This window comes from Gorilla gorilla, chromosome 4, assembly GCF_029281585.2.
Source record: "Gorilla gorilla gorilla isolate KB3781 chromosome 4, NHGRI_mGorGor1-v2.1_pri, whole genome shotgun sequence".
Lineage (NCBI taxonomy): Eukaryota > Metazoa > Chordata > Mammalia > Primates > Hominidae > Gorilla > Gorilla gorilla.
The window spans coordinates 171,928,361-171,949,654 of record NC_073228.2 but is presented as its reverse complement, the minus strand read 5'-3'; the positions used below and the strand labels follow the sequence as shown (position 1 = coordinate 171,949,654).

Sequence of the window (21,294 nt, the reverse complement as noted above, 5' to 3'; positions counted from 1 at the left end):
GAATGCAAAAAACCAGCCATAGTCAAGCATTGACAAAGAATGTTAATAGCAAAGACAAAAGATGTTACATTCTATAAACATAACGTGGGAGATGATTGAGAGTTTGGAGTGGGTTTTGTTGTGTATTATGCATTTTAAACTGCTTAATTCTGGGTAGACTGTTGTCTGTGCTAGGCTTCTCTCTAGGATACGATAACACTTCCTGTATCAGACCTCCAGGGAGTAGGTCTGTAAGTGAATAGATACTGATCTTTCTTGGCCCCATTAAATGGAAGCAAAAAGTTAAATCAGTTCATATTCGACATATAGCAAGAAGTTGACAGTAACACGCTTAAGGGACCCAACTTGACTTGCCTGCTTTGCTGGGATTAATAGGAAAAAACTAGTTTCTCACACTGCCTCCGGTATCTTCAATCTCTTTTCTTATTCACAGGGATTGCAATCATCAGTGACATTTAGGCTTTCTGGGCTCACACACACCTAATGTAGGGAAACAATCTCCTTGCCCTGTTGCCAGGATGCTATCTGCAAAGCAGAAGCCACTGTTTTGAGTTTTGTGTCATTAGACAGGATGTGTTTCAGATGCAATAGCATGACCGGTGATTGACAGCTGGCTAACTTGTTGGAATAAAATCAGGTACAAACATTTCCTCTGTGCTTGTGAGGTGGTTATTTTGTAATCCTGGGGACTCCCCCACTCCCTGGCATTGTTTCTAGACACCTAGACAGGGCTGTCTGGCAATCCCTCTTGAAGTTACAGCATAATTTTTGAAATAATGACATGCAATTCACACTTATCAGAGCTTCTCCCTCTGCTTACAGCTTTGGAAAGATGACCCTTCTGGGCCAACCTCTAACCAACTTCATTGCTAATTTGACCAGGTGCTGTGGTGGCTAAACTTGGAATGCATAGCCCAGGATTCTCAGCTCTTTTAATTCCTCCTGGGCAGAAATTATGTGGGGCTTTCTGTCTGTAGACCATTGGTTAACCCTTTCTTTCTCTGGGGACTGGCAGGACGTAGTTTTTGTGATGTTCAGTTTGCACTGCATGGTGCTGGGTCTCATGCATGATTAAATGGAGCGGCCTCAAAGAGCTGTGCTGAAACTGTTTGGAACCTGGAGTCTAGGGGATATGTAAGCAGTCCCCTCTCCATTCCAACTGGGATGCGATTATTATGAAGGAGGGAGATCACAGGGGCTCTTGCATTTGCAGTTGAGCTGGCTGAAAATGAAGGCAACCCTTAACCTAAATGAAGAGAAAAGGATTTTCTTTAAGAGCCGCTTATCTAAATGGTAGGGGTCCTGACTGAGTATAAACTGGGATTCAGAGACTGGCTGAGCTTAAAGAACTTGTAAGCATCCTCCACTACCCTGGGTTGAGAGCCTGTCTAAGGGTGAGGAGAGGTGAGGATACAAAAAGGACTCTGTGGTGTCTGTTCAACAGCTCAGCGCTGGGACAAAACCTTGATGTATGGGAGAGCCACTATTGGCAAAAAGTGAAGGTTTGTCTTCTCAAAGGAACTTTGGACCAGTTGATAAAGCTGGGGAGTGTGGTGTTCTCTCCTTTACTGTGTAAACACAGCAGGACTTCAGTAGCGTGAGCACCAATGGTGCTGCTGGCACGGGGGACCACAACCTTGGCATGGATCCTGGCAGTAGGGGAAGTGCTGTAGGAGTCCCTGTAAGTGTATTTCTCAGGCAGCAGGTTTCAATGAAGGCACTAGGCTTGTAAAATCAGATTGGGTTAAATATGAGCATGCGAGACACTCTTGGAAACTTCTAGAGGCCCTTGGGGTGAAAGTGTGGAGTGAGTTTGCAGTTGGGATGAGCCAAGAAATTGGTGAGGTGATGTGAATGATTCCTTATTTGTGGGACACACTCGTAGGGCTTAGGGTGATTTCGGTCCTATCTGTCTTGGAATAGCATCATGAAGGGCTGGAGTACATGTCCGTTCTATCTTGAAAACTTCTCACGTCACCTACCAGTTTCATTTTGACTCTTACCCCAGCTCGGTCAGAATATATAAACATCTGCTGAGTTAATCTTCTCACTTGACACTTGTTGGTCAAGGGGAGTCAACCACATCATCAGTGATCTCAGAACAGAAAGGAATGCCACCATGGACTATGGAATGAGGCTATTTGTAGAGAATCCCTTGGTAACAGCAATGGGAAAAGACCAGACTCATTCTTTAAGGACCTTAATAATAAAACCCCTGCCCAAAACCAAAAACCAAAAAAACACTGGCTGGTAGCTATTCAGATGTTTTCAGATGCAACTTTGCAGATGTTTCACCCTATCACTGGGGACCAAACAGGCCTCTCCTTTACTGATTACAATGAAAATATGTTTTTAAAAACAAACACTTTACTTAAAACTAGGGATTTTTTTTTAATTAGAGGGAAGATTAACTAAATGCATTTTCTCTTGTAATTTAATCCATTCTAATTATCCTGAGACTGTTTATGATGAAATACTTAAATTTCATGTAGCTGCTATTTTGTGTGGGTTCTTTATTACCCATTAATGGAAAAGTTCAATAATAGCCAACGATGTGGTTACCTTTTGTGGGTCTGATTATAACAATGCATATAAGTGCATGGTGAAAAGGATAAAGAAGCAAGCAATAAACCCCATTTTTGACTGGCAGGTTTTCAAGATGATGGCATTCTATTTTCCAAAGGCAATAACAGCAAGCTTTTAAAGAAGAGCTCGTGAAATAGAATGCTATGAAAAAAGAGGGTTGGTAAAGATTAAACCCAATTAGGCAGGAAACTTGCGAGGAAAAGCAAAGTCTGCTGCTTACATGAACATCTGGGATATCCCGTGTGGCTGCAGATAACCCAGGAGATGAACCAAAAAATTGCAACGAATCCCCAGATGTTACACATGGGTCATGCTCCAAAGGAGCCAAGAAATTGCAGCATGGGAGGAATGAGGGTAATTGTGAAGTTTATCAGGCTGAATGGGGACAGAATCAATGAGAGTCTTGATTTTCCAGAAGGCATGCGTGGTACTTGATTGAGTCAAATTTGGGTCTCCTAAATGATTTCTTGATGCTCAGAGCCCGTGCAAATATAACCTTGGAATAGAGAGTCATGAGGAAAGAAAAGAAGTAAGAAAAGGAGAGACAGGATGCTGTGTTCTAAGACGCTGGCTAGGCAGCATCCTCAAACTTGAGAAATGCCAGCTTCCTTCTTCTACATACAGTCAATGAGGCCATCTGGCAAAATAAGCAGGTTCCATTCTGGGTAAGAGAGGCAGTTTATGTTTGTCTGTAAGAACCAGAAGCCAGCAGGTTGCTGAACAACCTTTGTTTGGAAAAGTGGGTGGGTGTGATTTTGACATGCTACTAACTTCTTGATGGATTGGAAGCAAATTTGTGAAAGGGAGGTTGGAAGTGGAAGAAATGTCTAATGAGAATTTTTTTTTTCTTTTGAGACAGAGTTTCACTCTTCTTGCCCAGGCTGGAGTGCAATGGCGCAATCTCAGCTCACTGCAACCTCTGCCTCCCGAGTTCAAGTGATTCTCCTGCCTCAGCCTCCTGAGTAGCTAGGATTACAGGTGCTCGCCACCACACCCAGCTAATTTTTTGTATTTTTAGTAGAGATGGGGTTTCACTATGTTGGCCAGGCCGGTCTCGAACTCCTGACCTCAGGCGATCCACCCGCCTCGGCCTCCCAAAGTGCTGGGATTATAGGCATGATCCACCACACCTGGCAATTTGTCCTGCATTGGCACTAGACAATGATGGTGATGATGATAACAGCTTACATGTATCTGGCTCTTACTTTATGGTAGGCACTGTGCCAAGTACTTTACATATGTCCCAGTGAGATAGGTGCTATTTGGTATCCCCATTTTACAGACAAAGAAACTGAGACACATAAAGGTTAGAAAAGCTGCCAGGATTTAATCTCAGGTAGAATGACACAAGAGCCTATTTTTTTGTTTTGTTTTGTTTTGTTTTGTTTTTTGAGACAGAGTCTCACTCTGTCGCCCAGGCTAGAGTGCAGTGGCATGATCTCAGCTCACTGCAACCTCCACCTCCTGGGTTCAAGGGATTCTCATGGCTCAGCCTCCTGAGTAGCTGGGATTACAGGTGTGCACCACCATACCTGGCTAATTTTTGTATGTTTAGTAGAGGCGGGGTTTCACCATATTGGCCAGGCTCATCTCAAACTCCTGACCTCAAGTGATCTGCCTGCCCCAGCTTCCCAAAGTGCTGGGATTACAGGCATGAGCCACCACGTCTTGCCACAAAATCCTGTGTTCTTAAAAACTCTGTTATCATGCTTGCATTTCTCTGGATTCAAGTGAAGCAGACATGGATGGATGAGCCATGTCTTTTCTTTTTATTAAAAAATATAAACGGATGAAGTGGGGCCTGATGATTCAACTTATGCAAGGAAGTTTTTCAATGTACAAAAGATTCCCTAGGTAAACCAGATATAAATTGGAGCTGAGGTGAGCAGACAAACAAACAAACAACAAAAGCTCCATTCACTATCCTTAATAATTCAACAATGCCTCATCAGCTGGGCAGCACTCTGCTGTATCTGTCCCTTGAATGTAAAGTCTTTAGTGCATATTATAGGAGCCTACATTGAAAACCTGCCTTACAGAAGAGAGAAAGGCTTGATTGCATTAGAATAGCCCATTCATATGCTTCTGCATCAAAAGTAATGAAATCCTAGAAATGGACAGGTCCTTAGAGATCAGCTCATTCAAGTGTGTTCTAAATTCAGTCAATCACACGCTGCATTTATGACATTTGCAATATCTGTACTATTTACTTAATATTTTTCTTTAAATTTACTCAGGCCTAATATGACTACCTACTTTTGCCCCCTCCCTAAGCAATAATAGCTGTATAATCATCAGTTTGATGTGCTAGTTATATTTTTTCCTAATACTGTATCTATTTTAAAAAGCCCTACATGACTATTCAATAAGGTATATTTGTACACCAATGAAAAGCATCTCAAGTTTGTGTATCATGCCCTGGAAGGCAATGATGTGATCCAACCCTTTCATTTGCCACATGGAGAAATTGAGGTCGGGAAGGCTTGGTGACTTGCTCCAGGATATACAAAATGTATATGGTAGAGTCAAAGCTAGAACACAGATGTCCTCCTTCATCAGTCAGTCTACTGTTCATGATACCACAATGAATTGGCTACCAAGTGATAAGAAAGATGTCCATCACAAATACCTAAGGGAGCTCAGCTCTCCAGGAACCACTTTGTTTTCCATTCTCCTTTGATGGAAAATCTTTAGTGCATATTGTGAAAGCCCAGAGTCACAGACTTGGAAGGAACGTGGATTCTCTATAAAAGCTCAAGCGCAGAACACTCACTATACATTAGGACAATGCATCCCATGTTTTTCAACAGCTCTTATTACATGTTCCCCTTTCTTTGAGCCTGGAATCTTACTTGTGTTAACTCTCATCCATGAGTTTATGTTGCAAGAGTTCCAAACTGTTCAATTCTTTGCTCTGGTGAAGTCAGGAAGGAATACCTTATATCAAGCTATTGACTCAGCAAGCTTGGCCCCATCACTGTGAGCCACAAGCTAGTCCATCAAACCAGTTCCCCTGAAACAGTAAGGGAACAGCGCAGAGTACGACACAAATCACTGTCTCCCCACAGAGCTAAAACACCAAGAATTCTTCTCCTCTTTTCTTTTTTGATGGGAGCTCATAACATGAGCAGACATTACTAAATCACATAAAAATAAAAAAAAAGCTTCCATCTAAACTACAGAATGATGAGTCATAAAGTTAGAATGTAGTTTGTGTCTATCTTGTCTATGTTTCTACTGATGCTGAAAGCCCTTCAACGTCCAGGACAAGAAAGCAAATGCTTCCAGTGATGAGACTCTCGCTGCTTGTAAAGCAGTTATTTTCTTTCCTTTTATTTTTTTGCAGTGATGTGAAAACATGTTTCTGTGAGTCTGTCTCCCAGTCCTTGTTCTGGGATTAGATAGGAAACCTTTGGCAGACTGTCTGATCCAGACTCAAAAAGAACTTCTGGGCATGTGGTGACTCCTGATCTGCAGTAAGGAAGCTCATGTTTTGGCCAAATTATAGGGGGGTGGTGGGGGAGAACCAGCAATGGAACAGCTTTTGCATTCTGTTAAAAGTTTATCCATAATCTTTATCAGTAAAAGGCCATCGCTTTAGGTTTTCACTTAAAATAAAAAAAGGAACTCCAAGGATAGTTCTAATAAGAGCCCCTGGAGGAATAGGTTAATTAACCAATCAGAGAATTAGCTGATTCCACAGGCCTGGTGGTAAGGATGGCTCCACAGTGGCTAATTTCATCTCAACTTGATCTCACTGTAGAGTCATGAAAGCTCAAGTGTTCAAGGACAATAGCCACAAGAAAAAAAAAGTTTTCATAACGTAGAATGAGACTGGAATGAGATTCAGAAGCAGCTGTCCTCAGTCTGAAGTTGGTTAATTCTGACAGTCACTTTCTTATCAACCTGTTCCCTATTGTTCTGAAGCACTCTCCCTCTTGGACTGTGACCCTGTCTACTTCTGATGACAATCACTTAATCAGCACATCGGATCACCGCACGGCTGGTTTTACCTTGGGTAAAGATTCATTTTCCTTATTAACATCACAAGCACCGATTTCTTTCCCCAACCAATTAAAGAGGAAAAATAGAAGGGCCCAGTGCGATACAGGGAAAAGAAAACTGTTCTGACTTGTGGCACCTGGGCAGGTCACTCAGCCTCACAAGGTCCTAGGAATCAAGCCCTTATGATTCTGAGATGAAATCGGAGGTTAGGACCACATAGATAAAATACACAAGTTGAAATAACCATTACAGCCTTTACTCACTACCCAGATATCAAACAGTTCACTCAGGGTTGGGAAGTGCCCAGAGTGGGCAGATTTAGTCTGCGGGTTAGTTTGTATTATTCAGAGCAGATGTCTGGATAGCCCATGTTCAGGAGATAATTGCAAGAGTCCACAGTTAGCATGTAGCATCCCTTCTTGATTCCCCGGCAATGCAAATGTTGGCTTCTTCTTGCATTTTGCCCAATTGTTCTGCTCATGAACACACACTAACATCTACTTTACCTCTTCATGAGACGCTGATCTACATTTACTATATATAGTTCTTAGTGATTTTGATCTATTATTATACACATTCTATAGTTCCTCCATGTCCTGGTGTTACAGCCTTTGCATGGCCTTTTGATGTTAGTTACCAGTATTTTTTTTGAGACAGGATCTCGCTCTGTCACTCAGGCTGGAGTGCCATGGTGTGATCTTGGATCACTGCAATCTCTGCCTCCCTGGGCTCAAGCGATTCTCCCACATCGGCCTCCCAAGTAGCTGGGACTACAGGCACGTACCACCATGCCCAGCTAACTTTTGTAGTGACAGGGTTTCACCATGTTGGTCAGGCTGGTCTCAAACTCCTGATCTCAAGTGATCCGTCTACCTCAGCCTCCCAAAGTGCTGGGATTACAGGCATGAGCCACTGCGCCTGGCCTAGGTCCCAGTATTAACAAGGGGTGATGGTGGTGGTGGTAGTGGCAGATGACAGGAACAACAGCCCATTTTAAAATTATGTTTAAAGAATAAACCTCTTCTAGCCACACAATGTGCCGTCTGCGCTAGTCATAAGAGTAAACTGCACACTATACAAAAAATGCTAATATATTCCAAAGATACACATGAATTGTGGCTGATATGTATTCAAAGTATATTTTTTATCTACACAATTCTGTAGATTTTAGCCATGCCATATATTTAACTTTTAAGGAAAAGGTTATATAACAATCATTGCTTGGTAGAATCCAGTCTGCCAATAAGTTAGCTCTAACAGTTAACATTGAAGTCTTATACCTTATATTTAAATGTTTAGCAATCTCTACTACATTTTCAAATATAAATAATTTGGTTGCAAATTCCAGAAAGGCATTAACCAAACATGGACTGATCCTGGAGCTTCCATCTGACTAAGTTTTAGAAGTCTGTCCTTGTGTCCTCATCTTTTTTCCCCATTTCTCTTTTTGATTCTTTGAGTACAGTAAATGTAATCCACAAGGACTGATGTGAATTGTTCAGTTGACTATTTGCAATGACCCCAGGAAAACTACCTCACTATGACCTTTTGTAAACAGGCCACAGACAACCCAAGCGTCCAACACTAACTCTCACAATTCTGCCTTACCCAAAATTTCCCTATGCATTGTTTGCTGACTTGGTACCATGTCATTTTTACGTATTTTCTATTTTCAAAATATAGCATTTGAGGCTGCGCTTGGAAAGGACCAAAGAGCCCCCATTTCCTCTCTGTCAGTATCCCCAAGGAGGAGAACTGATGCTGGGCTTGTAAATTGTGGCATTTACTTTAAATGAAATGACAGGAGTGTCTGCTCAAACTAGAAGAATAAAACTCCCCAAAGCAGCTCTGGGGGCCAGAGATAGAAAAGCAAAAGATGCAATTATGCATGTATGAACATCTCTCTGGTTTTTGAATGGCAAATCTCACTGATCAAGGTATGCTTGGCTTTGTTTTTGAGAAAACCACAGTGAACATAACTATGAGGAGATGGCACATGTCCTACTAATAAAGCCACAGAGCCCTAATTTCTCACAAGAAAAGGCTTTGGTAGTAAAGATCTTTATAACATACAGAGCACAAACTCTAAAGTCACAGGAGATCATCGTTCTGAACAAGAGACTATACTGGACCAGCACTCTCTTCATTTTGGGAGCTTTAGCTGGCATATCAATTTACACTTTCTGAATGTCTCTCAAGAACTCATGTATGTCATCTCACAAAAATGTGAAACCTGTACCAAACACTTCAAGTAGCAGAAACACCTTTTTTTCCAACTTATCTCACCCAAAGGACTAGCTTGACCGAAACATCTATGTTCTCTTGTTGGCCAATTCCTTGCTGTTCTCTACTGAGACCAAAGTTGTCATCTTCCCATCTCTTTTTCAAGGGCCCCGGAAGCATTTCAGCACATCTATTGTTTTTTCTCCACTCCCACTCTGTGATATCTGGAGTAGACCCCTCAGATCCTTCAAGCTACAGTTGGTGTCCTTTTCTTAATGGGGGTGTGGACCTGCCTTGCTTTTCTCCCCTCTATCCATCAAGATTTGTGCAATTCAGGAGTTAGCCTTTCTTTTTTTTTTTTTTTTCCCATAACGGGCCACACAAGCAGCTTTGTGGGCCATGCGGTCTCCTAATTACTCAGTGCTGACAGGTGGCATGGAAGCTGGAGAGGCATCAGTGAATGGGTGTGGGTGTCCTGTAATAATACTTTGTTTATGGTCACTGAAATGTGAATTCCATATCATTGCCACGTGCCAGGAAATAGTTTTCTTTGGATTTGTTTTCAACCCTTAGAAAATGTAAAAACTATTCTTAGCTGGCAAGCCATGGAAAAACAGGCAGCAGGCCAGATTTGGCCCTCTGGCCGTAGTTTGGCGACTCCTGCTCGAATCCATCTGGACTGCCCTCTTGTGAGCTATTTCCAAAGTAAAGACAGATTGTAGGTAGGAGAGAGCCAGCAGGCATCATTGTGGAAACACTAACCCTGCCCCTCTGTCCCCCAGATGTGGGAAGGGGGAGTAAAGGGGAGGTGAGGTTGGATTGTATGAATTAAAAGAAAGTAGGATTATCTACCTCAACACTGATGATTGGCACGAGCTTTTGAGGGGAGGATTTGGGGCAATGGAGATATGGGGAGGGGAATCTTCATGTAAATAACACCAGGCATGCAATAGTACAGCAAAAGGAATGCCCCTGATGAATGGAAGCTATTGTAAGAACTGTCTCAGTATAGGGCTGTGCACAGCCCTCCCTTGAAAGTCTTTTGAATTATTCCTCAGACTCTACAGGGAACTGAGGATAAAAGCGGCTGCAGGGTAGCAAGACCTGGAGCGTCATCGAGAGATTGCAAAAACAATTCACTGCCAACAGACTGTCCCAGCAGGGTCCCAGTGCTATGGTCGTGGCCCTGATTGGCATGCTGCCCCTCGGATGCCCAATCAGATGGAACCGGAAGAAATCGAATACAGAGTCAGTCCACTTTATCTCTGTATAACCACCCAAATGAACAGCATGGGAAATTGAGTCTGATCTCATGAATCAGCCCTGCGCAAGCTCCTAGCCCTGTCTCTCACTCCAGGTGGCCCATCTGTGACTGGGGTTGTTAGCCAGGGACAGAGGGGAGGGTCTCAAACTTGATGGCTGGGACCAAAGGTAACTTCAAGGGGCCAAACTGTAGTTTGGCTGGAAACGTCTTTGAGAATTTCCATGCAGGCAAGTAGATTAACCAGCTTGGTATAAAAATGGATCCTAGGCTTGATCTAATTAAACAACAAAAGTAAAAACCGGAGGTAAAATGATGTTCAAGTTGACAACTTTGTCATCCCAACTGTCTGAGAGATGTGCAAAGCCAAACAGCATTGGCTCCCAGCTTCTCTACCAAAGGGATGATTAGGTACGTTTAATCCAGTATAGTCCTACCCTAAACCACAACTGTGCCGAAAAAGAGAGAAAAATAAAAATGAAGAAACTCCAAAACTATTTCTTCTTAACAAAGAAAATGACCTTTAAATTATTCTTAGTCCAGAAGCTTTTATAGAGAGGTGGCTGAGTGAGAATAAAATGGGACCAGAGGAGGAGACATTTAATGACGGTGGTGGTGATGGGGAATCTCAGGACCTTACGGTGGTACCTGCTACGGAGGGAACCTGAGAGTCCTGCCTGCGTCTAACCTGACCTAAAATTAGTGAGTTCACCTTGTTGCCAGCAAGCAGGGATCCAGTGATCCAGCCAGCTGAGAGAGGATTTAAAAAGGGGAGAGTTGCAGACCACAGTGATTTGAGGTGCTTGCAACCCCCAGACACCAACAATTTCCCATGCATGTGCATTTCTCCCTCCCTGAGATTGGAAGTTTGGAGGGGTTTTCTTATCTGCTCTGGTCCCTTTCCTTTCAACTCGGAATCCTGGAAAGAAGGAAAAGCCCTTCCCAATTAGGGACCTCATTTTTCTCTTTCCCTATCCCCTGGGAGATTTGGAGGGGCAGCAGGAAATGTGGGAGAGCACTTGTGTCCCTGAAGGAACAGCCAGTTGCCATGCGCGACCGTCACTATAGATCTACGATTTATGAAAATAAAGCAATATGTGCCTGTTTCGGTGCCTGCCGTTTGCCTACCAATGGTGCAGTGTTCACCATTCCAGCCCTCTCGGCATTCACATTTGCCATCTTTACAGGTCCCGTGCTCAATGCAGCGGGGGTGGCACACGCGCTGGTCACACGCTGCGCCTGTCCAGCCCTCTTCACAGCGGCAGGCTCCCCCGATGCAGACGCCGTGAGTGCCACAGTCTACTGAGCACACTTCTGGAAGAAAAACAATGATTACAGCTCAACACCACAGCTGGTGAAACCTTCCATGGAGTCCAGACCACGCACATGGCCCAGACCCCTGGAGCAGGCCCCGAGGCCCAGCAGCTCTGTCATCTTTGGAGGCTTGTCTCTCCTTGGCTGGGTATCAATTCATTGTTAGATGTTTTTTTCTAGAGAAGTGGTTCTCAAAGTGTGGCCCCTGGACCAACAGCATCAGTATCACCTGGGAACTCGTTAGAAATGTAGACTCTTGTGCCCTGGTTGGACCAAGTGAATTAGAAGATCTGGGAATAGGGCTCAGAGATTTTGTTGGAACGAGTCCTCCAGGTGGTTTTGATACTCGCTAGAATGTGAGAACCACTCTTCTAGAGATTGAGACCATTCCAACCAGTTTGGCAAAGCGAACCGGGAAGTATCCACCTGAAAAGATCCATGTACGGATTCTGACTCTCTAGTCAGCTGGGATTCCTCCCCCACTGACAGCCTGAACTGACCAAGCACAAGAGGTCAGTTGGGGACCCTGCTGCTCCATTCCCATGATGACTGCAGATCCCCCCGTTACCCAGATTGGTATCTTGGTGGTGATAATGACCGCTGTAATTGTGCTGCATTTACACAGCTTCTTTCTCAAAGGAGCTCAAAGTCTTTTGTGCTTGGGGAGGAGACAGACAGACAGATATGCACTCTCTGGTATTCCAGACCTCTCACGCGAGGACAAGCACGTGCCAGACATTCATCCTTTCATCAGTCTACTGAGGGAGGCGTGGCTTGGCATGCCAGGTGAAGGAAGACCAGGCCGGGGAGTGGGGCCAGTGACTCACTCGAAGTCACACAGCATATCTGTAGCATAACTGGGTTTTGGATCTAGGACCCCTGCCTCCTCCCATCATCTGCACGGCCTTGCCAGGACCACCAGCGACAGAGTTGAAGCCAGAGTCGAGTGGGCTGAGAAGACATTCCAACATAGCCCATTTTAACTGACTCTTCTTTTTTTTTTTTCTTTTTGGAATGAAATATTCATTTCTTTCCCATTGTAGGCAAAGCTTCACATCTATTCCCTTCCTGATTGCCATGGCAATCTGACAGCTGTCTCACTACCCAGAGGAAGGGGGCGGAATGATCGCTTGCTTGGATAGGGACTTGTCAGTGTGAACAGAACCTTTCTCAGGAAGGTTGGGACTGGCTTGAACTGTTGAACTGTTCCATTTTTAAGGTCACTCTGGAGGGAAGACGCATACTCTAAATTTTAGGAAAATGAAGTGTACAGCGCGACTTCATTATTTTCCTGTCACTGGAGTATTACAGAGCTTTAGAACATGTTCACGCAGCACCCCGAGGGAGCCTCTTTTCTGTTTTATGGGACATTCCATTTAGTTTGTCTGGGGCTGAATTGTTCTGTTTTGTTTTCTGGTACCTTTAGGGAATGTACATAAGAAAACCTATAATGCAAATGGAAGCATCCCTCCTGGGCTCCTCATCCATTTGTGGTGATGGTACCAACCCAGTGCTTTTTTGTTTGTTTCTCAAAGATCACAGACTCCATGATTGAGGAGAAGAGAATGAGAAAGACACAATGTGATTCATCAAAGTCCTCTTATCCCCAGCTAAGTATTAAGAGCAGATTCCCATCCATCTGAGAATGGGATGGAACACAGGGCAGGAGTGTTGGAGAGAGGAAGGAGAAAACCTTGTGGCTTACCAACAGAGCAGTCGGGACCCATCCAGTTGGGATCGCAGCTGCAGAGGCCCGTGTCAGGCAGGTACGTGCCATGCCCACTGCACTGGTCTGGGCACTGGACCCTCGCCAGCTCACAGTTCAGACCACCCCAGCCAGGGCTGCACAGGCATTCTCCATTCACACAGACTCCGTGGCTGGAGCAGGTGGGATCCAAGCAATCAACTGAAAAAAACAAAAACAAAAACCAAAGAATAAAAGTATTAATCACCCATGGAGGATGGACCATGAGACATGGGCTTGCTGCTGAACGGACCACTGGGTCACCAGTTCCCATCCACTTGCTAGCAAATGGAGTAGCCCAAGAAATACTTATGTGGTCACCTGAAGAACACCCATAAAAAGTAAAAGCCTTCTTATTTGTCAAACACCAAATCTCAAACTTGAAGAAGATACAAGAGAAATGAAAAGGGGATTTCTCAAGCAGAATTAGGAGAAGTCAGATATAGAGGGATGCCATTCCACCTTTAGCATCTTGTGCTTATAAAGATTAGGACCTTGACTGAATCATATCAGAGCATCTGCGATAGGAATGTGAATATATGCCATGTTTCTACATGTGTCGCCAAACTGGATTGCTCCTCACTATAAGAGAGAAAAGTAGAGAGGCTCATTGTAACTTCACTAATACTTGACTTCAAAAGGTAACAAAAGATGAAAAGGAAAACCAATGAAACTTATGAGTCACTTTCCTAATGAGGTTTCACTTAGGCTAAGTCTAAAATTAGTATCCATTCTCTGAGCACACACCCACTGAAGGAGTTAGTAAATGTGCAGTATAGAAGAGGCGAAGTTGGGTGTGAAAATGATCCAAAAGGGATCACCCTCCTACAGGTAATCACCAGGGGACTGGATGGCTATCTCTGGCTGAGGCACTGACCTTCTACCAGTCAAGCAGATGAGCTGATGGCCAGAGTCCAGTCATTGTGGTTCTTGCCTGCTTCACTGTCTGATTGTTTGGCCATCTTAATAGAGTGGATATACATCCAGTACGTAACTTGAATAAACTCAGACTGAGGAGAGGAGCGAGCTGCAAAGGCCAGTTCTTGAGGACAGAACTTTTTGCATGAGAATGTGATCTCAAACCTGGGACCTCCATTCAATCTAAGGGTTGAATAAATAGGGCCTTTTAGAGGAAGCCCAGCTTTCTTACGTATTCCTATGTATTCTCAGGAAATGATGCAATGTCATTTGGAGAAGAGGGTTCTTTGTGTAATATGTGGTTTGAATGAGAAATGGTGGTCTAGCACAGGGCTCAGATATGGCTTTGTGGATCAGACAAATGTGGATGTATCATCACCTTACTTGATTAAGACATATTTCTCCCATTTTCACGGCTTCCAAATCAGGCCTGTTGGCCCAGATTAAAGGATTGCTTCTTCTATCACCTGGGGGCACAGCTAGCTTGAGACCACTTTGAATTTTTTTCTTGAAGTTTTTATGGACCACGCTGACAGTGTTATTAAATCCTTCCTGTGTATGCGTACCGTCTTATGGTTTAAATTCTCAGAAAATTTTGTTTTCTCTCCTTGCACAATGCCAAGATTGAAATATGCAAGACTTCCGGTCTCTAAATAATTCACTATTATATTAAGATGATAATTCCTCAGGGTCTCAGCTTTCTGTAGGATCTCCTAAGACATTTTTTATGCTGAGTGTCTTTTTTTCTTTCCCTACAGGGCACAAAATAATGGTTTTTTGTTTGTTTGTTTGTTTTCTGAGACAGGGTCTTGCTCTGTCACCCAGGCTAGAATGCAGTGGTATGATCATAGCTCATTGTAGTCTCGAACACCTGAGCTCAAGTGATCCTCCTGCCTTAGTCTGCCAACTAGTTAGGACCACGGACACACATTGCCATGTCCAGCTATGTTTTTTTTTTCTCTAGAAATGGGGTCTTGCTATGTTGCCCAGGCTAGTTGTGAACTCCTGGGCTCAAGCAATCCTCCTATCTCAGCCTCCCAAAGTGCTGGGATTACTGGTGTGAGCCACCATGCCCAGCCATTGGTGTATTTTAATATTGATGACATATTGGCTCTAAATATGACATTATTTAGAGTATCCATGCCACAAATTAACTAGTCCTGAGGGACATCAGACTTGAGAAATTTAGACTTACTGGAAATCACAATATTCCATGAAGTTTCCAAAGGGCAGCCCTCCCTTGAGACAAAAATAATAATTTTCAGTGGTAAGAAATATTTCTCACGATCCCATTTGGATATTCTCAGGAAGGTATTATATATGGAAGTCATTTCAAAACCGTTTCAGGCATGGGGAAAAAACAGTGATTAAAAAAAAAATCAGGGGTACACTCCCCCAAAGGTGAATTTTGGTTGCTTATTATTAGTTGGAGATATTTATGATGATGTTACATAATCTTGTTATTATCACTTTACAGTTGAATTCATTGTCTCAGGGAGTATAACTCCTGATGACATAAGCCCATTTGATACCTTCAGATTTGCTCCATTTAGGGTGGTGGAGCACATCTGAACGTAAACTTGAGCTGAAAGCATCAAACACATAGAAGGCAAAGGGCGGGCCAGGCGTGGTGACTCACACTTGTAATCCCAGCACTTTGGGAGGCTGAGGTGGGCGGATCACGAGGTCAGGAGATCGAGACCATCCTGGCTAACACGGTGAAACTCTGTCTCTACTAAAAATACAAAAAATTAGCCAGGCGTGGTGGCCCGTGCCTGTAGTCCCAGCTACTTGGGAGGCTGAGGCAGGAGTATGGTGTGAACCCGGGAGGCGGAGCTTGCAGTGAGCCGAGATTGCGCCACTGCACCCCAGCCTGGGTGACAGAGTGAGACTCTGTCTCAAAAAAAAAAAAAAAAAAAAAAAAAAAGACAAAGGTCTGTGCAGGGCCTTTGGTGTCTCATGCCTAGCACAGGTAAGGGAATATACCAGGTGTGCAATACACAGTTGCTGCAAGAATGAAGGATAGACTGTGCTATAAGCATTTGTCATTGATGGGACACACTTCCTGTGTAGAGAAAGGACTGATGGGAAGCAGAAATGGTGCTAACAACTTCTTTCTTGCTTTTGGAAAAAAATCGTATTTGGGGATCTGTAAATTATGAACAAATTCATTCAGAACCCATCATGTTTATATTGTTCCAATAAAGGAAATTCTGAAATTCTAATTTTTCACTCTGCCCCCATTTCTAATAAGGCAAAATCAAAATATACACAAAAATATCTTGTGGCTTATTGCTTCAAAAATTGTTCTCAACCTATAATTAGCCATTTAAAATGTTTGGTGAGGTGCCAGCAGCTAGGAGCTTTCAAAAAAAAAATCACAATCTTTTTCTTAGAAGGATGAAATAATAAAAAGTAATACACTAAAAAAATGAAAATGGCATTTTTCTTCCAGATAAATTAGCTCTCTCTTCTCTATCCTGAATTATGGTATAAAGGAAGGAGGAAAATCCACAGAGATTTATTAGTGCCGGTACTAGAATGCCATCAAAAAAACCATTTATTGTATCTAAAAATATGAGCTAACCCTTTCTCTGGTCAGTGATACCAGTAAATATGCCCTTTGTGCTATATAATTACAGCAGTGGATGGAATAACTAAATTCAAACTTCAAGAGGAGCAGTTTTACTATGAATTTTAAATTTGGTTCCGATTTCCTAACACGGTCTTGTGGCCACGTCCTTAGAGTCTTTAGCAGGCAGGAGGGACTATGGCATTTTACGAAGCTTTATAAATAGAAACAGTGTTACACTTAAAAGGGGACAGTGGCCTTTACCAGCTAAGTACCATGTGCCTCGAAACATCAGCCCCCTGGCAGCTGAAATCATTAGAACTCATTTAGTCTTGGGCCCTCTGTAGGTTTGACAAAAAAGGGTTGTGAATGCAATTTCTATCCCTAAGGATAAAAAAGGAGGTCAAGGAGTTTTACAAACAATATGTACTATAAGCCCCTGAAGAACCATGAATTACATTTATGAAGTTAAATGTCATTGAAAAATGACTCAACCATGAAACTGACATGAAAACATGGCTGACTTAAACTAATATGTCAACTCCTCTCTCATCACCTTCCCACTCCCCTACACATCATTGAATGAAACCTCACAAATACATCCTTTCATTTTCTTGTGCAAATTTGTTAATAGTACAACCATGTTTATGCAGGAAAAACGAAGGGATGGCAACTATTGATTTCATTGCCATGGCCATTTCAGGTAAATTGTTTGAACGTTATGACTATGATGAATATCAGAAATAAAAAAGCTAAATAGAAGAAAAAGTGCTGATCCAGACTTTCTGATTCCATCTTCTATTTTGAAAACAGCGTATAAATCACCTCGGTTCATTCTTTTTGGGTAGCAGAAATCAATGGAGGAGATTTCATCCTTTCATAATGATTCACGTGGCTTGTTTGGTTGGATGGTTAATTCACTCTGAACATTTAAATAAGACTGGGTGGGGTAGTGAAAAAGTTGAGAAATCACTTGAGATTCCATGCATACAGCTGTGTATAATCTTACTGGAGAGAAAAAATTCGAAGACTGGCAATGTTGTTGCCCTAGCACTTTCCTTTCTCCAAATGATGCATGCAAAAGGTCGTTTTAACCTTTCTTGTCATATTATTGGCCTCTCTTATGTTTTCAGCGAGTGCAGCTTTGCCTCCTGCAATCCATTTATCTTTAAGAACTTTAACCTTTCAAGCAGGGTTATTAAATCAGTATTTCCTCCATCCAAACTCCCAATTCTTTATGATGCAGACATAGGGAGGCTACCTTTTATAATAGAGGAAAAGTTATATAGAGAACTGAGCAAGTGAAGATCTGGGGGTCAGACTTCTGGTCCCCATTAAGGGCATTACTGCTGATATATTGAAAAATCTTAGAGGAATAATGTTATGGAAGCTGACTTTTGGTAGCCATAGTTCTAAAAATGATGAAATGCGGGGTTTCACAAGGGAACCCTAATGGGTGTATCTAAGTACAAAGCACTGTCATTACTTTGTGGTGAGAGCTGTGATGATTGGTTATTTTGTATAGAACTCTGGAGATCCATTGGTTGTTGGGATTAAAGAATGAATCCATTAGCATCTGAGAACCTCATAAAACCTGAGATCCCTTGTTAGCCTGGCCATGAGGAACACAGAATGCATATGGCATCCAACAGGATCTTTTCTATGGGGATATCTTGGGTGGTTACATCAAGTTCATGCAGAATAGGCAGGGGCTTCACTTTTTACCCTTAGTTTGTTGGGCAAGTTGACACTTCTATTTCTGTTGGGGACATGGGAGGGAAAAGGGCTGTTTGAGTTGTGTGAGGGCATTTCACTGGGAGATGGACTTAGAGAAAAGGAGCCTCAGCTGGAAGACAATGATGAAGCCAATTCAGAGATTGGGGAATGGGCAAGGGGCTGAGAGGGTCTATGGTCTTACCTTCCTACCAGCTGTGGCCAATTCTTTATATGGTGACAAGTAATCAAATGGCAACCAGAGACCATATTCTGCAAGGGCAAATACAGAGCAGGAAGGCTGACAGGCAGCATAGCTTTCTCTTGCCTTATAGCTACTGCAAGTCAGTCCCAACATTTTGGCACAAAATAATTTATCTGAAATAACTGATCAAGGTAACTAGGAGTAGTTACAGCTGCTTTTGGATCCCCTCCAGAGAGGTGCTCTTTCTCCCTGTTCCTGCATCCCCTCTTCTACGTCCCCCTCTCCTGATCTCCAAGCCTGATCTCTGACCATACTGTCGGATTAGATTCAGTTTATTATATCCCTGATTTTCACCCATGTGTGTGAAAGGCCCTTACGTGTCTGCCAGGATGAGATTTTCAGGATCCATCAAATCCCATCCCTCTTGCTGCATCCTCACTCTCCTCTAGTTTTGTGCAATTGTAAGTAACCAAGCTAATTTGCCCTACGTGGTGTTTCTAAATGACATAAAAAACCTAGTCTTTCAAGCCTGACTGCTGTCTATTGATATTAATTTTTGCTGAAATATTTACACAGACATACATGGGCCTTAGATTACCAGGAAGAGTTAGTAACAACAACAAACAGCTTTTTGTTTGGAAGGGAGGCAAGGGGCTTAGGAATTCTTGTTTCTTTTCTCTGAATAGCTTTAGTAATTCCCAATTACTAAATAAAGCAGGAGAAAAGAGGACTAAAGATAGGGCAAGGGAAAGGAACAAAAGAGGAAAAGAAAGAGAAGGAAAGGGAGGAGGAGTAGAAGGAAAGAGAAGACAGAAAGACAAAGGCAGAGAGAGCAATTTAAAGAGAAAAACAAAGGTGAAAGAGAAAAGGAATCAATTTCTACAAAGGAGAGTAAAACAAAACGTTTCTTCCAGAACCATCTCCATAGGATTTTCTTGTTCTACAACTAAAGAAATTTATCAAAGCAAAGGAGTTTGAAGTTTTTTTGTGCAAAATGTTGAAACTTCTCTTGCAAAACACGCAGCCCAGGACTGGGCTCATTAGCAAAGGTCAGGCCCTGCAAACGCCACCCTCCACTGCTGCCTAGCCCCGGGGCCGGCGGGCTTACCTTCCTCACAGTGCTCGCCTTTGTAGCCAGCAGAGCAGACACAGTTCCCATCAATGCAGGAGCCGTGGCCCCCGCAGGAAGGATCGATGCACTGATTCATAGGCACGTCGCACTCTGCGCCTTTCCAGCCGCTGTAGCACTGGCACGTCCCTTTAGAATATTGTCCATTCCCACTGCACAGGACAGGGCAGGCAGCTGCACAAACCAAAGACAGAGCACTAGGTCACGAAGGGCCAGCATCGAGGGGCTATGGCAGTCTAAGGAGGTAGAGCTGCCTGGCCTTGGGGCTTGGCTTACAGTGTTCTAGGTTGGGGACTCTGGCTGTGCAAGTGCAGAACCATTGCCAGATAAACAACACAAGTGCTACTGATAACAGCAGCTACCACCAATTAAATGCTTGTTATGTGCTGGGCATGGTATAGAAAGAAGGCTTTATGTGCAATTCATGACTTCATCATCATAATCACCCTATGAGGTGGAGGCTACAGTCATGGTCCCCATTTTTGCAGGTGAGGCTCAGACAGGGGAAGTGACGTGTCCAGTCACACAGCCCACAAGCAGGGGAGCCCGGCTGGGAACCAGGTTGTCCCAATTGTGAAGTGGTACCCTTCACTAAGCGACACTGACGTCCTTATTGTTGTTCTGTTGTTGGTATTGGAGATCAGAATCCATTTTGCTGATTATTTTACCCTCAGATCAGTCGACTCTTATTCCTAATAAGTTTATGCCTATTAAAAAGGAAGTGGGGATGAGACACAGCTGAGCCACTGGAAGTCTCACTGCCTCAGTTTTATCTATACCATGAAGAAATGAAGGGTATAACCCCCTTTATCCGCGGTTTCACTTTCAGTTTCAGTTACCCATGGTCAACTGCTGTCTGAAAATAGGTGAATATGGTACAATAAGGAATTTAGAGAAATTACATTCACATAATTTATGTTACAGCTACTGCTTTAATTGTTCTATTTTATTATTATTGTTAATCTCTTACGGGGCCCAACTGATAAATTAGCCTTTGTCCTAGATATGCATGTGTAGGGAAAACATAGTATGTGTAGGGTTTGTACCATTTGTGGTTTCAGGTACACACAGGGGGTCTTGGAATGTATCCCCTGAGGATAAGGAGGGACTACTGTCATTGTGCCTCCTTCAAAGTGTAACATGTGTAATAAAGTATAATGATTAAATATGCTTGACTTATTAAAAAAAAAAGAAAAGGAAGCAGGCAGGCTGAAGGCATGAAATTTCTAGCAGTTCGCCCATCAGCTGTACCCTCTTCCATCTGTTGGGGAGAAGAAGGTTGGAAAATCAGTGGGGATTGTCTGGGAGGAGATTACCTACAGCTTTAATCAGTTTGGCCTCAAATGTGCCAATTCCCACCTTTCAGAGTTCATCAAGAATGGGATTTCAGTGGTCGGTCTCCTTCAGGTCTTGGACTTCTCATTTCCGCATCAGTTTGTAAAGAGCCTAACTTTCCAACCTGCCTTCAAATTTGGGCCTAAAATCCTCCGGCTATGGAAGTGGCATTAGAGGCCTTCAGAAATGACGGATGCAGGTGTTTCAGTGACTCCTGGTGTTATCCATGGTTTGGAATGCACAGGTTCCGAGAATTCTGCATGTGTGTACACACATCTACAACCCGGGT

The 21,294-nt window shown here is 43.1% G+C and overlaps 1 protein-coding gene across 47 annotated transcripts in view; it reads right to left on the bottom strand.

Annotated features, from left to right (window-relative positions):
- The window catches only part of TENM2 (teneurin transmembrane protein 2), a 1,282,302-nt gene that overhangs the window by 126,309 nt on the left and 1,134,699 nt on the right, over positions 1-21,294 (bottom strand). For 24 of the 47 annotated variants that reach the window (XM_055387572.2, XM_063706913.1, XM_055387579.2 and 21 more), the window contains 3 exons: positions 19,650-19,844; positions 13,095-13,295; positions 11,177-11,389 (listed from right to left, as the gene is read on the bottom strand). In XM_055387572.2, coding sequence (XP_055243547.1) covers positions 11,177-11,389; positions 13,095-13,295; positions 19,650-19,844 — 609 coding nt within the window. The remainder of the gene's footprint in view (positions 1-11,176; positions 11,390-13,094; positions 13,296-19,649; positions 19,845-21,294) is intronic. The other 23 variants (XM_004042960.5, XM_055387574.2, XM_055387581.2 and 20 more) reach the window with 2 other exon arrangements.